The 16945-nt window shown below is 46.6% G+C and overlaps 1 protein-coding gene across 3 annotated transcripts in view; it reads left to right on the top strand.

Moving 5' to 3' along the window:
- PRKAG2 (protein kinase AMP-activated non-catalytic subunit gamma 2) overlaps positions 1 to 16463 on the top strand; it is a 552351-nt gene extending 535888 nt beyond the window's left edge. For all 3 annotated transcript variants that reach the window (XM_082257523.1, XM_082257525.1, XM_082257524.1), the window contains 3 exons: positions 1347 to 1493; positions 10802 to 10895; positions 15764 to 16463. In XM_082257523.1, the coding sequence (XP_082113649.1) occupies positions 1347 to 1493; positions 10802 to 10895; positions 15764 to 15795 (273 nt within the window). In that variant the 3' untranslated portion in view covers positions 15796 to 16463. The remainder of the gene's footprint in view (positions 1 to 1346; positions 1494 to 10801; positions 10896 to 15763) is intronic.
- The last annotated feature ends 482 nt before the right edge of the window (positions 16464 to 16945 follow it).

Here is a 16945-nt window from a genome sequence, read left to right on the forward strand (position 1 = left end):
ATATGCACTGTTACTGTAAAAATACACTGGTAGTGAAGGGGTTAACTTTATTTGGGAGGGAGGGGCTGTGTGTGTCCCTAGGGGCGTGCTTTCTACTGTGATTGGCTGTGGCTTGAGCTGTAAGGACACTGATCAACGGATCTACATACTAGATCCGTGTGATCAGTGTCTTTACACTGAGGAGAATGACAGGCAGCTTGTTTACACAAGCTGCCTGACTTTCTCCCTCTCCCCCGCCGATCGCAGAGTGGCCGGCGGACATCGGGTCCGCCGGTCACACGTGCGGGGGGGTCCGTGACCGCGCGGGAGCGCGCCGCCGGCGTGCACGCTCGCTCCCCAGACCCTCCCAGGCTAGTGACATACCGCTACGTCACTCTGCCTGTGAGGGGCTGACCGCCGCAGTATATAGTCGTGCGGCGGTTGGCAAGCGGTTAAGGCAGTCTTTGTTGCCCATACCAACAAATTCGAGGTTTGCCCCTCGCAAGTGCAGCGTGGTAAAGTGTAAAGTGCACTTTATTTTAATGTTTGGCCAAATCAGATGAAATGTTTTCAGGAAAAACCATTTTGAATATGTATGCAGTAGAGTACCGCTGTAAGGGTACCTGCAAGAGACATGACTCCAGTGTCACCGGTTACTATCAGGCCACCTAGGGACTAACAGCTGAATAGCAAGGGTGTCTCTGGAGAGTGAAAATCTCAGCACAGCCAGGCACAATTTGTACCCTTTTCTGTGGTGAAAAAGAGAATGAGTCTCCCTTGGCATAAGCTCTACAGTAAATCTGAGTGTAACGCTAGCCATATGTGAGGAGATTTCTCTTGTTCATTCTGCAGGCGAAACAAGAGAAATCATTTTGATTCCTCTATTGATGCTAACAGTGTGAATGAAGGAATCTCCCCTGCCAGCTGTTGTATTCAGCCACAACACCTGCGGCAGTCACTGATTGGACAGCTATTTTCTACCTGGCTCCTTTTGATTCTTCAATTGCAGTTTGACGAGCCTGGTGATGCCAAGAGGACCATCCACAGCTCAGATTCCGAGGCCTGTGTGGCCACTTTTAGACAATTTAGGCAGAAGGTAGTGGCAAGTGACTGAGGAAAGGGAAATCGCTCATCACCTGCTGTTCTGTGATCTGTATCCATCCACAGTCTGATCACTAAACATCCATCGATGCCCCAGAATTCTTGAAAGGGACCTGTCCTATTTGGGTGAATGAGCTGTATTTCCAACAGGATGGTTAAAGTTCTTCCCAGAGTTGGCTGTTTAATCTTTTGGGCTCTTTCCTTCTATTGTTGTCTCCTTGTAATTAACCATACTTTTGATTGACAGATGCATAATTCATTTTCAGAACCTTGCTGCTGAAAAAACCTATAATAATTTAGACATCACAGTGACACAGGCACTTGAACACCGCTCGCAGTATTTTGAAGGCGTAGTAAAATGCAGTAAACCGGAAACACTGGAGACTATTGTGGATCGAATAGTGAAAGCAGAGGTAAGGAGCACTTGTATCAGATTTATTTTTTAATGCTATTTCTAATTATTTGAATACGTTGAAATATTTACTGGATTTTTTTTCATGTTAAGTATATGGAATTTCATGATATTTCTTGTATTAATTAATGCTGTGACTGGATTGAGCATCTCTGACAATAGTCATCTACTTAATGGCCTTTCGACCAGCTGATTCTGGGCTTGGTTTTACCAGAAGCCTCCTGTGTCAGACACCCTGCGATCTAACATCTGTATAACTAACCAGGGATGCCAGGTGATAGAGCATTGACCACTTTTTTTTTTTTTGGGGGGAGGGATAATGGCCAGCACTGAGAGTCAGTAGGCTTCTGTTACATATGAATTTATAAATACTAGATCATGTATGTCCTGCTGATGGTGAATGGGCACCTTGAGCTGGATTATAGCCATTCAAAGATTCCCCCTTCCTTCCTTAGACCCTGTTCAGCTGCTAGTGGGACAAGCATTGTTACTTTATATAGATCTGGGCATACGTTTTTTTTTTTTTTTTTTTTTCAAACATTCATTCTCCCAGGTAGTATTGGTCAACTGGCATATATGGCAAGGTTGTGCCGCGCATAGTTCAGCTTGGGCCTGCCCCCTCCCTCACCTCTCCATTGGTCAGTTAGGCCATCTGTATCTCTATATTTATAGGAAGAGTCAAGTCTTTCATGGAATATCTTCTGCTCATATATCTGAATCCGTGGCTATTGGCATGCAATTTTCACAATTCATACATTTTTTTATTTTTATTTTTTCCCCATGAATTTTGAATTGTCTTGATTTGTGACAGGTTTACTTTAAAAGGAAACTAATGGTTTTGAATTTGTTTTAATGTATGGTTTTAAACTGGTTGATATCTATTGTTTTACTGTTTTATACAAAAATGAGTTTTACAAATGAATATTGAATACCAGGTGTAACCCATGTCTCAGGATTCACACAGTTCATTAGCTTTTCTAAAAAGAGAGTGAGAGTACAGCAGAAGTGGTTTACATTGATATTCTCTCTCGCAAACTCAGTGAGGCCCCCTTTGAACAGATGGAGAGGGTTTTGCTATACGGAGGCCTGAACTATTAAGTGATGTAAACCACAAGCTTTTTTTTTAACTAAACTCTTCTTGTTTTGAAGTAACATGGGACTTCATTGTAACAAATGTATAAAATAATTGTGCCAGTGTTACTCATAACCATATATAAGATTATCATTAAGGCCTCGTGCACATTGGACGTTTTTACAGCGGCTGTTTTTGGCGTCAGATGTTTTTCTCTACAGTATAAAATTAAAAGAAACAACTGCGCTAATCCAACAAAGATTGTGTATAAGCAGCGACCTCAAGTGTGACCATCACCCCAAAGACAAATAATATTAACAAGTCGCGCTAAAGGTGTTCAGACAATAATAAAATTGTGTAAAATATTAGTTGAATAGTCATAAAGTCCATAAAAGCCAGATATTAAAAAGGTGACTTGTAGAATATCCGTATGAATGGGAGGCTTACCAGAAACCAATAAAAACGTGCCAAATGAGAACATAAGTTCCAGAGATTCGACAAGGGCAATGCACAATGGATCTCGCAGTCCAGACCAATCCGCCTCCGTGATATGGTTATATGCGGAATAAAAGTAAAAACGCCATAGCGTAAAACCAAAAACAAAAGTGGGGTAATACAAGAAAAATAGCACTATCTAGAGATGTGAATCACCAAAGTGCCAAAAAATTAAATAAATGGTAAAAAAGGTGTGAAAGAATGAGAAACCTCCACCAACAAATCCGATAGGTACTTCTTACCAAAAGTAAAAAATATCAAGCTAAATAATGTGATAAATTATGTGAACAGACCCCTCCACCGATAGGAATGCAGCTTACCAGATAGCTCTATCCAAAACGCCCATAAGAAATGCAAGAATCACAAGCATGCTGAAACTGTATCACCATAACTCCTAAACAACCTTACCAGATGATGATAAAAGGTAAGCGAATGGCAATGGCTGGGGTATACAGGGATGGGAGACCCATGTGGCCGCAAGTGGTGGCTCAGGATACGGTGGATAGTCCGGACATGAGATAAAAGAGGGGGCGCTTGCTGTCAGTGTGCACTCAGTTCCCCCTGCATTGCTGTCTCTCTCGGCTCCCTCCGCTCCACGTGTCTCCTGTGTCTCACAAAAACAGGCAGCAACGTACACCTGTCGCTGCCACCCTGTCACAGTATATGTACTGTGACGGGTTGGCAAGAGGTTAATTGAATTACCAATGGTATTAGTATTATGCAGCATGAGGGGGTTAATGTATTGCCACTGCTGGTCACTGATGCATTAGTAACCGACCAGTGGCAGTTATTAACCCCTTTGTGCTGCATTAGTGCAACCAGTATCAGTGCAACCAGTGTTAACACTGATACTGGTTGCACTAATGCAACACAAAGGGGTTAATTAACTGCCACTGGTTGGTCACTAATGCATCAGTGACCAGCAGTGGCAATACATTAACCTCCTCATGCTGCATAATACAAATACCAATGGTAAGCTCTCCTCAGCTTCACCCCCCCTGCCTCAGCTTCCTTACTGTCAGACACTCTGCTCCTCCGGTGTCCTAAATTCAAAAGACGTGCCTCTGGCCGGCGGCCCGCCTCCCGTTGATGTCACTACTACTACAATCTGTCCATGAATGAACTAACACACCAGGCGGGAGGGCGGGCGAGCGGCCGCTAATAGCTATAACTATGTGAGCGCTTCACTTCCCTGTCAGAGGAGATACCCGCATGACAGGGAAGTGAAGCGCTCACATAGTTATAGCTATTAGCGGGCACTCGCCTGCCCTCCCGCCCGGTGTGTCAGTTCATTCATACACATCGTAGTAGTAGGGACATCACAGGGAGGCGGGCAACCGGCCAGAGGCGGGACTTTTCAAACCTGCGCTGCGCCCTCCTCCTTCCTCACGGCGGCCATTCATTTCGGCATGTTTAACCCATTTTCGGCCGAAAATTTTGGTGGCCGAAATTTCGGTGCATCCCTATGTAGGACCCTTTTTTCTCTTACGTCCTCCGACAGTCGCCGCCCCTTCACAAGTCTTCACCAATGGGTATTGACCTTTGCTCCGCAGGAGTAGCTAGGCAACAAGAATTGTTAATACAAAAGCTTTTAACATAGACACACCCCTAGGGGCTGTCCCCTCAGCCAATACCTCCCTGTACCAGCATTCCCAACTCAGTTTGATCTTGCCTAGCTTAGGAGTAGCAGGCTTTCCTGTGCTGGGGCTTTAGTCTCAGCCTTCTACCCTTTTTTGATTTTATTTCAAGTGTTTTGTCTTTTCTCTGCTAGCTGTTCTTTTGTTAGCTTTAGTTAGGGTTCTTCGGATGAAGATGTTCATGCGGAGCTGGGTCTCGGACTGGCCGCCCTGGATGTCAGGGCTGAGTGCCAGATGGATCCCCAGCCTGCCATCGAGCGTTCAGCTTAGGTTTGCCCTGGCACATTGAACGACCCATCCCTGTTCGCTGCTGGGATGCTGCCTGTGAGGTGGCTACCTCAATGGACGCCATGCTGCGGTCTGTGGCTGCGGTCCACAAGCGTCCTGGCTGCGGCACTCCCTGTCTGCCTTGATAGCGGTTTGTCGCTGGAGACTGCTCCCCACGCCATCTGGTACGGTAAGCACCTTCTGTGTGGGGACCTTCTGTGTGGGTGTCAGACTGTGGCTGTGTAGTACCCCCAATGTCTGTGTAAATGCGGGCTCCCTGTCCGATCCCTGTATGGCTGCACTGCCTGTGGGCTGCGAGGGGGGGGCCGTCCTGCTCTGTTGTGAGTTATGCTCTGGGTGCAGATTTAGGTGCAGACATGTGTTGTGCGGCGGCCACTGCAGCGATCCGCCATTTCTTTGCTGGAATGCTGTGACCGGCCCTGTCCCTGTACAGCGCCGTGTTTTGGCGCCATTCGCCGCCATTTTGGCGGGCCGTGCTCGTCCGAGCACATGTCGGCGCCATTTTCCTGTAGCCTCATCCCTCAGCCGGGCGGCCATGTTTGCGGAGCCTCATAGGCTATATCAGTCAGCCAGCTATTGCATCACTTCCTCTTTCTCTGGGAACAGCGATCGATGGCAGCAGCCTGTTGTGCTCTCTCCAGGTTTTTACCTTCTTTGTCCTGTCATCCCTTGCTCAGTGTTATCTATCCCTGCGGGGTCGGTGCATACAGTAGTGTACGGTGGGCTGCGCTCGCCGTGGTGTTAAAGGGCCAGTACCTTTTTTACTTTTCATTGCTGGGGCATGGATTCTCAGGATAGCAAGTTTCCCCCCCCCCCCCGCCCTGGTGGGGGACCAGGGGGCTGCTGCACCCCCCGGGAGGGCCGATCTGACCACTGTAGTGGCTTCCTTAGTGTCTCAGGTGCAGATGCTGATGGCTGAACGATCCGCAAAAAGGGCCAGGGTATCCATTTCCTCTGATTCAGAGGGCGATGTGGCTGCTGTGGCTGGCGTACCCTTCTCGGGGTCCCGCTCATCTTTGGACCTTATGGGATCCGAGGGGGAGGCAGAGGTGGAGGGGGTTGATGTTTCTCCCCCTGGCTCGCCTGAAGAGCTTGCACTCATGAATGAGCTGATTGCTTCCATTAAAGATACCTTGCACCTAGAGGATGAGCCTACTCCTCCTGCTAGGGTGTCCTCTTTTGGAACGCAGAGGACTTGAAAATCAGCGCAGGTTTTTCCCTGCCCTGCTGAATTTCACCATACGGTTAATGAACAGTGGCACAATTTAAAGAAGCCCTTTACTGTGCCAAATAAGTTTAAACTGCTTTATCCGTTTGCGCCCTCCACCGAGGAGCGTTGGTGTGTGGCGCCTCAGGTGGATCACGCAGTGGCCATTTTGAACAAGGCTACTGCGGTGCCTTCTGAGGATACCCCGGTTTTCCGGGACCCTACGGACAGGAGAATGGAGTCTCTTGCCCGTCATGCCTATATGGTTGCTGGTTCTATGCTGAAGCCTATTTTTGGTTCCATTATGGCGGCACAGGCTGTTGCAGATTGGACAAAGATGCTTAGGCGCACCTTGGTGGCTGATTCAGCTTCACCTACCACGTTGGCTATGGTGGACCAGATCCATCAGGGTGTCATGTACTTGTGTGATGCGGACTTGAATTTAGCTCCCTTGGCTGCGCGCCTGTCTAGCGTGGCGATACTGAACCGTCGTCTGATTTGGCTGAAAAATTGGTCGGTCGACCAATCTTCTCACAAGACGCTGGCGGATTTTCCCTACGCGGGATCTCGCCTTTTTGGCGAGGCTTTGGATACTCTGATAAAAGGGGTTACGGGGGGCAAGAGTACTCTCCTACCCCAGTCTCACAAGCATAAGTCCTTCCGTGGTAAACGGAATTCCTCGTCTAGGCCCTCTCAGGGGTCCTTTCGTGCCTTTAAGGTCACAATCCAAGGGCAAGCTCTTCAAAGGCCAAGGCTCCCAGAAGAAGCCGTGGGCAGGGAAGCAGAAGTCCGGCCAGTCCGGTTCAACTTCCCATACCACTTCCGCCTGAAGGGGCGCCCTCACCTGTTTCTGGGGTGGGGGGACGTCTGCGCGGTTTCCTACAACCTTGGCTGACCCGCATTCGGGACAGATGGGTTCAGGAAATCGTTCGATCTGGTTACAAGATCGAATTTCTCTCTCGGCCGGCGGGCAGATTTTTTCCCTCAAATCTTCAGCTGTCTCTGGAGCGCTTGCAGGATCTGCACCGGGCGGTGCAGGACCTGCGGGCCCAAGGGGTAGTTGTTCCGGTGCCTCATCGGGACAGATTTCGGGGGTTTTACTCCAATCTGTTCACTGTGCCCAGAAAGGAGGGCAAGGTGCGTCCGATTCTGGACTTGAAAGCTCTGAACCGCTTTGTGCGGGTTCGCAAGTTCCGCATGGAATCCCTGCGCTCAGTGGTGGCTGCCCTGAGTCTGGGGGAATTCATGGCCTCCATCGATCTGAAGGATGCGTACCTACACATCCCCATTTTCGAGGGTCACCAGAGGTACCTTCGATTAGCCATTGCGGAGGATCACTACCAATTCGTGGCGTTACCTTTCGGTCTCGCTTCGGCTCCGCGGGTTTTTACCAAGGTGCTGGCGCCGGTTCTGGCCCTGTTGCGAGCACAGGGCATTGCTGTCTTGGGGTATCTGGACGATATCCTGATACGGTCAAACGCCAGTCAGAGCCTGGTGACCGACCTGTCCACCACGATGCGGACACTGCAGGAGTTCGGTTGGACTATAAACATTCCGAAGTCGACTCTGTGTCCTTCGGTTCGTCTTCCCTACCTGGGAATGATTCTGGACTCTGTCCAAGCGAAGGTCTTCCTCCCGGAAGACAAGCTTCGGACTCTTCAGGACGAGGTCAGGTCCCTCAGGGACAACCGGCACTCGTCTCTCCGGACATGCATGAGATGTCTAGGTTTAATGGTCTCGGCTTTCGAGGCGATCCCCTTTGCCCAGTTTCACACGCGGGGTCTCCAAGCGGAGATTCTTGCCGAGTGGGACGGGCGGCCGCAATCCCTGGATCAGCGGATCTCGTTGAGCCACAGTGCCAGAAGGGATCTTCTGTGGTGGCTCCAGTCCCCGGCGGTGTCGGGGGGCAAGTCTTTTCATCTATTGTTGTGGATAGTGATCACCACGGATGCCAGCCTGTCGGGCTGGGGTGGTGTTCTGGGCGTTTTGTCCGCCCAGGGAACTTGGTCGGAGGAGGAGTCCTCCCTTCCGATCAACATTCTGGAATTGAGGGCGATAAAGCTTTGCCTTTTGCGATGGACGGACCGGCTTCGGAGCCGTCCAGTTCGGGTTCAGACGGACAATGCCACCGCGGTGGCCTATGTCAACCATCAAGGGGGCACCAGGAGTGCCCGGGCGGCTCGGGAAGTGGCTGACATTCTGTCTTGGGCGGAGACGCACGTCCCGGCGATAACGGCAGTTCACATACCGGGGGTGGAGAACTGGCAGGCGGACTATTTGGATCCAGACCCTGGACCAGGGGGAATGGTCCCTTCACCCGGATGTTTTCCAGATGTGCGCGAAGTGGGGTTCTCCAGATGTGGACCTGTTCGCGTCTCGTCTAAACAAGGTGGAAAGGTTCGTGGCAAGGACGCGCGATCCTCAGGCAGACGCCTCAGACGCGTTAGTGGCGCCCTGGCATCAGTATCGTCTGATGTATGCCTTTCCACCGATTCAGCTGCTGTCCAGGCTCCTTCGCAGGTTAGCCTCGGAACCGCACACGGTGATTCTGGTGGCACCGGACTGGCCTCGCCGGTCTTGGTACGCAGACCTCGTAAATCTGGCTGTCGACGCTCCGTGGCGTCTGCCGCTTCGAGGGGACCTTCTGTCTCAAGGGCCGATATTCCATCCTGCTTTACAGTCGCTGGCTTTAACGGCCTGGCTGTTGAAAGCCAGGTCCTGAAGGATAGGGGTCTCTCCCCTGAGGTCATTCCCACTTTGATCATGGCTAGAAATGCCTCTTTGGGAAAAATTTACTACCGTACTTGGAAAGCATACTTTGCCTGGTGTGAGTCCAGGGGGTATTCCCCTCGCTCATATTCCGTGTCGAGAGTGTTGGCTTTCCTCCAAACTGGAGTGGACTAGCGTTTGGCGTTGGCCACGATTAAGGGTCAGATTTCTGCGCTGGCCGTCCTTTTTCAACGCCCTGTGGCGTCTAATTCATTGGTTAGCACCTTTGTTCAGGGGGTGCGACATTTGGCCCCTCCTAGGAGGGAACCTTTGCCTCCGTGGGACTTGAACGTGGTTCTGTCCGTGTTACAACAGGCTCCCTTTGAAAAGATCAGGGAGATCTCGTTGTCTCTGTTGTCCAAGAAGGTTGCCTTTTTGGTGGCGATCACTTCGGCTCGCAGGGTGTCGGAGCTGGCGGCTTTGTCCTGCAGCTCTCCCTACCTGGTGGTTCACAGGGATAAGGTGGTCTTGCGACCTAACCCATCCTTTCTTCCAAAAAGGATCTCTGAGTTTCACCTTAATGAAGACATTGTCTTGCCTTCACTCTGTGCGAAGCCTAAGCATCCGAAGGAGGTTGCCTTACATTCCTTGGATGTTGTCCGGGCAATCAGGGTTTACCTGTCGTCCACTAAATCTTTTCGCAAGTCGGATTCCCTCTTTGTCCTTCCTGAGGGACCTCGGAAGGGCATGGCGGCGTCGGCTGCGACCATCGCCAAATGGATCAGACAGACCATTGAGCAAGCCTATGCCTTGAAGGGGAAGGTTCCTCCTTTCCCTGTGAAGGTGCACTCCACCAGATCTCTGAGTACGTCTTGGGCTTACCGTCATCAGGCTTCTGTGGCCCAGGTGTGTAAGGCGGCGACTTGGTCGTCCGTTCACACCTTCTCAAAATTCTATAAGGTGGATGTTCAGGCATCGGCCGATGCCTCCTTTGGCCGTAAAGTTCTCAGTGCGGCAGTTTCTTAGGGACCCTTGGTTTTTTGGGCCCTTGGTTATTGGGGTGTTTTGCCCTGGGTTACTTGTTTTTCCTGGGTTGTTGCTCCTGTTGAGCACGTTTTCCTGTTGCACAGTTGGTTCTCTTACTATGGTAAGGTTCCTTTCTCTGATGTGGGTACTGCGTTGCCTTTTCTACGGTTGCGTCTCCCACCCCTCAGGTCTACACTGCTTTGGGACGTCCCATTGGTGAAGACTTGGGAAGGGGCGGCGACTGTAGGAGGACGTAAGAGAAAATGGAATTTTTGTAAAATCTTATCGTAAAATTCCTTTCTCTGAGTCCTCCGACAGTCGCCACCCCCCGCCCCTCTTTTGGGGTTTTTGTGTACTCTTACTGCTATGCTACCAAACTGAGTTGGGAATGCTGGTGCAGGGAGGTATTGACTGAGGGGACAGCCCCTAGGGGTGTGTCTATGTTAAAAGCTTTTGTATTAACAATTCTTGTTGCCTAGCTACTCCTGCGGAGCAAAGGGCAATACCCATTGGTGAAGACTTGGGAAGGGGCGGCGACTGTCGGAGGACTCAGAGAAAGGACTTTTACGGTAAGATTTTACAAAAATTCAATTTTTCCCCGCACCTAAATCTATTCTGGCAAACATTGCATTATGGGAAAGTCGGAGTTGCTAAAATAGCAGAGAGGTGATTTTTTTTTCGCTAAAAACGCTAAAAACCGCCAATGCAAAAAAGCTAAAAAACTGCTGAAAAACTCGTTACAAAGATACTGGCATTTTTATAACGTCCAGTGTGCATGAGGCCTAACTGGTGTATTTTTTTTTTTTTTGTTCGTTTTGATTTATGCCTTTAAACCTGCAAAAACTGTATTCATGGTGTCTTTATGTTGGTTTTAGGTGCATAGATTGGTAGTTGTGGATGAAGCAGATAGTATTGTTGGAATTATCTCTCTGTCAGATATTCTACAAGCACTAGTGTTGTCTCCTGCAGGTAAATATGGAAATCATTTCTCACATTATTAGGATTAGAACAAATGTTTGCTTTTGCCTCCAGAAAAAAAAAAAAACACTCATTTATTTGTACGTGAATAATTAAGTATACTTTTGCTATAAATATTCATATTTGCTGTATTAGGGCTCATTCACAATACCCTGTGTTTATGCACTTCTTTTTCAGCATTTTTAAAGCCTCATAACCACCCTTCCAGTCCTGTTATGTATTACAATGGCACCACAAAGTGCTGTTCACACAGGAGCAGTAGTGTTGTGTTGTGTCATGTTCAATATTAAGCAGCATGTTGCTTTCATCAGGCATTGATGCTTTTCAGCATTTATAGCATTTATGGGGTTTTAATGAAGCATTTATAAAGTGTTAGCTGGGCATTGGGGGAGAGACAGAGGAAGTTCCTGTATCCCAGAATGCACTAGGAATTAATAGAGAGCTAGGACAGAGCAGCTCCAGCCACTTCCCCTTTGTGCAGCACAGCTCTGTAGTAATTTGCTGTGTGCAGGCAAAAGCATCAAGCCAGCCAACAATACTGACCGTGCCAGGCAGTAGTAGAGGCATTGAGCATTATTACCAGTGGCAAAGCTTTTTGCTTCAGCAGAGCTGAGCTGGACGAAGCCAAGTGTCCAAAAAGATCAAAGTATATGAATCCATCTTGCAGAGAGTTCACAAAAATGTCTATCACACCACAACCTAACTAAGCCTTAAAAGTAGATCATTTCATCTACATCACTTCCCCTTTAAGCGCTTCCCAATAGGAAAGCAATACTTTCATGGGCATTTATCAAGCATTCTTGAAGCTTTTTCATACACTTCATAAATACAATGAAAACCCCATCGAAATCATTGATCAACAAAGTCATAAATGCTATAGGTGTAAACATTGCTTTGTTCTTCATAGTCCACACACATGTGAACGAGCTTTTAGAAATATATACAGTGGGTACGGAAAGTATTCAGACCCCCTTAAATTTTTCACTCTTTGCTATATTGCAGCCATTTGCTAAAATCATTTAGGTTCATTCTTCTTCCTCATGAATGTACACATAACACTCCATACTGACAGAAAAACACAGAATTGTTGACATTGTTGCAGATTTTATTAAAAAAGAAAAACTGAAATATCACATGGTCCTAAGTATTCAGACCCTTTGCTGTGACACTCCTATATTTAACTCAGGTGCTTTCCATTTCTTCTGATCATCCTTGAGATGGTTCTACACCTTCATTTGAGTCCAGCTGTGTTTGATTATACTGATTGGACTTGATTAGGAAAGCCACACACCTGTCTATATAAGACCTTCCAGATCACAATGCATGTCAGAGCAAATCTGAATCATGAGGTCAAAGGAACTGCCTGAAGAGCTCAGAGACAGAATTGTGGCAAGGCACAGATCTGGCCAAGGTTACAAAAAGATTTCTGCTGCACTTAAGGTTCCTAAGAGCACAGTGGCCTCCATAATCCTCAAATGGAAGATGTTTGAGACGACCAGAACCCTTCCTAGAGCTGGCCGTCCGGCCAAACTGAGCTATCAGGGGAGAAGAGCATTGGTGAGAGAGGTAAAGAAGAACCCAAAGATCACTGTGGCTGAGCTCCAGAGATGCAGTCAGGAGATGGGAGAAAGTTGTAGAAAGTCAACCATCACTGCAGCCCTCCACCAGTCGGGGCTTTATGGCAGAGTGGCCCGACTGAAGCCTCTCCTCAGTGTAAGACACATGAAAGCCCGCATGGAGTTTGCTAAAAAACACCTGAAGGACTCCAAGATGGTGAGAAATAAGATTCTCTGGTCTGATGAGACCAAAATAGAACTTTTTGGCCTTAATTCTAAGCGGTATGTGTGGAGAAACCAGGCACTGCTCATCACCTGTCCAATACAGTCCCAACAGTGAAGCATGGTGGTGGCAGCATCATGCTGTGGGGGTGTTTTTCAGCTGCAGGGACAGGACGACTGGTTGCAATCGAGGGAAAGATGAATGCGGCCAAGTACAGGGATATCCTGGACAAAAACCTTCTCCAGAGTGCTCTGGACCTCAGACTGGGCCGAAGGTTTACCTTCAAACAAGACAATGACCCTAAGCACACAGCTAAAATAACGAAGGAGTGGCTTCACAACAACTCCGTGACTGTTCTTGAATGGCCCAGCCAGAGCCCTGACTTAAACCCAATTGAGAATCTCTGGAGAGACCTAAAAATGGCTGTCCACCAACGTTTACCATCCAACCTGACAGAACTGGAGAGGATCTGCAAGGAGGAATGGCAGAGGATCCCCAAATCCAGGTGTGAAAGACTTGTTGCATCTTTCCCAAAAAGACTCCTGGCTGTATTAGATCAAAAGGGGGCTTCTACTAAATACTGAGCAAAGGGTCTGAATACTTAGGACCATGTGATATTTCAGTTTTTCTTTTTTAATAAATCTGCAACAATGTCAACAATTCTGTGTTTTTCTGTCAGTATGGGGTGCTATGTGTACATTCATGAGGAAGAAGAATGAACTTAAATGATTTTAGCAAATGGCTGCAATATAACAAAGAGTGAAAAATTTAAGGGGGTCTGAATACTTTCCGTACCCACTGTATATATATATATATATATATATATATATATATATATATAATATATATATAATATTATACACACAGTGCCTTGCGAAAGTATTCGGCCCCCTTGCACTTTTCGAACCTTTTTCCACATTTCAGGCTTCAAACATAAAGATGTAAAACTGTAATTTTTTGTGAAGAATCAACAACAAGTGGGAAGTGGAACGATCATGAAGTGGAACGAAATTTATTGGATATTTCAAACTTTTTTAACAAATAAAAAATTGGGCGTGCAAAATTATTCAGCCCCCTTAAGTTAATACTTTGTAGCGCCACCTTTTGCTGTGATTACAGCTGTAAGTCGCTTGGGGTATGTCTCTATCAGTTTTGCACATCGAGAGACTGAAATTTTTGCCTATTCCTCCTTGCAAAACAGCTGGAGCTCAGTGAAGTTGGATGGAGAGCGTTTGTGAACAGCAGTTTTCATTTTTTTCCACAGATTCTCGATTGGATTCAGGTCTGGACTTTGACTTGGCCATTCTAACACCTGGATATGTTTATTTGTGAACCATTCCATTGTAGATTTTGCTTTATGTTTTGTATCATTGTCTTGTTGGAAGACAAATCTTCGTCCCAGTCTCAGGTCTTTTGCAGACTCCATCAGGTTTTCTTCCAGAATGGTCCTGTATTTGGCTCCATCCATCTTCCCATTAATTATAACCATCTTCCCTGTCCCTGCTGAAGAAAAGCAGGCCCAAACCATGATGCTGCCACCACCGTGTTTGACAGTGGGGATGGTGTGTTCAGGGTGATGAGCTGTGTTGCTTTTACGCCAAACATAACGTTTTGCATTGTTGCCAAAACTTCGATTTTGGTTTCATCTGACCAGAGCACCTTCTTCCACATGTTTGGTGTGTCTCCCAGGTGGCTTGTGGCAAACTTTAAACGACTCTTTTTATGGATATCTTTAAGAAATGGCTTTCTTCTTGCCACTCTTCCATAAAGGCCAGATTTGTGCAGTATACGACTGATTGTTGTCCTATGGACAGAGTCTCCCACCTCAGCTGTAGATCTCTGCAGTTCACCCAGAGTGATCATGGGCCTCTTGGCTGCATCTCTGATCAGTCTTCTCCTTGTATGAGCTGAAAGTTTAGAGGGACTGCCAGGTCTTCGTAGATTTGCAGTGGTCTGATACTCCTTCCTTTTCAATATTATCGCTTGCACAGTGCTCCTTGGGATGTTTAAAGCTTGGGAAATCTTTTTGTATCCAAATCCGGCTTTAAACTTCTCCACAACAGTATCTCGGACCTGCCTGGTGTGTTCCTCGTTCTTCATGATCCTCTCTGCGCTTTAAATGGACTTCTGAGACTATCACAGTGCAGGTGCATTTATACGGAGACTTGATTACACACAGGTGGATTCTATTTATCATCATTAGTCATTTAGGTCAACATTGGATCATTCAGAGATCCTCACTGAACTTCTGGAGAGAGTTTGCTGCACTGAAAGTAAAGGGGCTGAATAATTTTGCACGCCCAATTTTTCAGTTTTTTATTTGTTAACAAAGTTTGAAATATCCAATAAATTTCGTTCCACTTCATGATTGTGTCCCACTTGTTGGTTCTTCACAAAAAATTACAGTTTTATATCTTTGTTTGCAGCCTGAAATGTGGCAAAAGGTCAAAGTTCAAGGGGGCCGAATACTTTGTGTGTGTGTGTGTGTATATATATATATATATATATATATATATATATATATATATATATATATATATATATATATATATATATATATGTATGTATGTGTGTGTGTGTGTGTGTGTGTGTATATATGTATGTGTAAAAACACCCCCCCCACTACACTGAAACAACATTAGCTAGGCACACGGTTAACCCTTTGATCGCCCTTGATGTCGCCCAAAAAAGGTACAAGAGCTTCTTTTGGGCGTCAGTCGTCCCGCGATTCTGTTTGCGCAATGTTACCCCGATTCGGCAGGCGGAAACCACTGCAACATCGCACGGCGTTTGGGGTGCCATTGCAAATCACAGGCATCGCACAGGTGTCCCTCCATTTACAATGATTCCGGATCGCGGGCAGAATCGTGGCGATTCTGTCCGTGATGCGCTACGCCCCCCTTGTGAACGTAGCCTTAAGCTCAGCATTGTCTCCCCCACCATCCTTTCATACCATTTTGTTTACTATTATGGATCAAATGTTTCATTTTAGCACCCCTGTGTCCACTCCATTTAAAATAGAGTTCTTTAAAAATTAGCGGGATTTTGTTTGTTTTACAGTAATTCCTTTTGTGTTGCAGGTGCCAAAAGGAAGGAGAGTGAAGCAGACTGAATCCACCTGAATTTACAGTCTCTCGTTACAACATTTTTCTCCAGAAGAACTTGAATGATGTTTTCATGTCAAAGCTTTGCCTCAGAAACATTAATTGCAATAGCTGAGCGGAAGATTGCTTTGGAGAATGTGTGAAATGATGGAAGGGAAGGGCATGTTGGCTTCCTTTATTTAGTTCTTTCTCAGTGTCATCTTGGGCAGGAAGAAAAAGCAGACTGTTAAATGGTTCATTTTCTTTTTCTTTAGTTTGACATATCAAAATTGAGATACTTGGCCTACTTTCAGAATTCCTGACTTTTTGGGCAAAGATGTATGCTAAGGTATGGTCTTGGGGTATTGTGCAATGTTCTCCGTATTGCAGGATCCACCAGAAATTGTGCTGGATGGATTGTGCAAATCTGTGCACTGTATTGAATGTGAAAGACTCTGAAATCCAGGTTCCACTTAATTTACTGTTGTAGGGGCACAACATGCTTTGCTGACGGTTCCACACCATACCAAACCTTACTTTGCTTTGTGTCCAGCCCTAGGCTAGGCTCTTTAATTTACATGTGTTAATCCTATGTATAATATTTGAAGATCCTGGCCCAGCACACCACACGTTTAGAAAGAGAACCTGATTTTTAGGCCCATAAAGAATGTTCTGTTACTTTTGTCTAGGTTACTGAAATGAAAATATTACTGGGTAGCACTATAGATGTTAAAGAAAACCTATACTAGGGGGATTTAAAGGTTTCCATTGTTTTCCTCAACTTCTAAACATGCAAGTTTCCTGGCGAACATGTCGATCCAAGGATTTCAGTCCTTCTATGGCACCAACCTGAAATATAAATGATATCAATACATCTGATTCTATTATGCTTACAATATGAATACTTGTTTTTTTTAGGAGGAGGTGCCCAATGGCTGTCACCATTTTTCTCCAAGAACAGGATTATTTTAAGGGTCAAGTTCAACAAATTTTTTGATTTCAACCTATATGGCTAGTGCACACCTTAGATGATAGATATCCCCCTACCCCAGCCATTGCCAGACAAAGATGTCATTTGGTTTGTGCTGTTTTCTACATATATGTTCCTGGGGACTGTTCAGTGGGAGCAAGGTGACGCAAACACTTGAAATAGTCACAGTAGAGAAATAGGAGCTCTCC

The sequence above is a fragment of the Pelophylax lessonae genome, assembly GCF_965119305.1.
Source record: "Pelophylax lessonae genome assembly, chromosome: 5".
NCBI classification, from domain to species: Eukaryota; Metazoa; Chordata; class Amphibia; order Anura; family Ranidae; genus Pelophylax; species Pelophylax lessonae.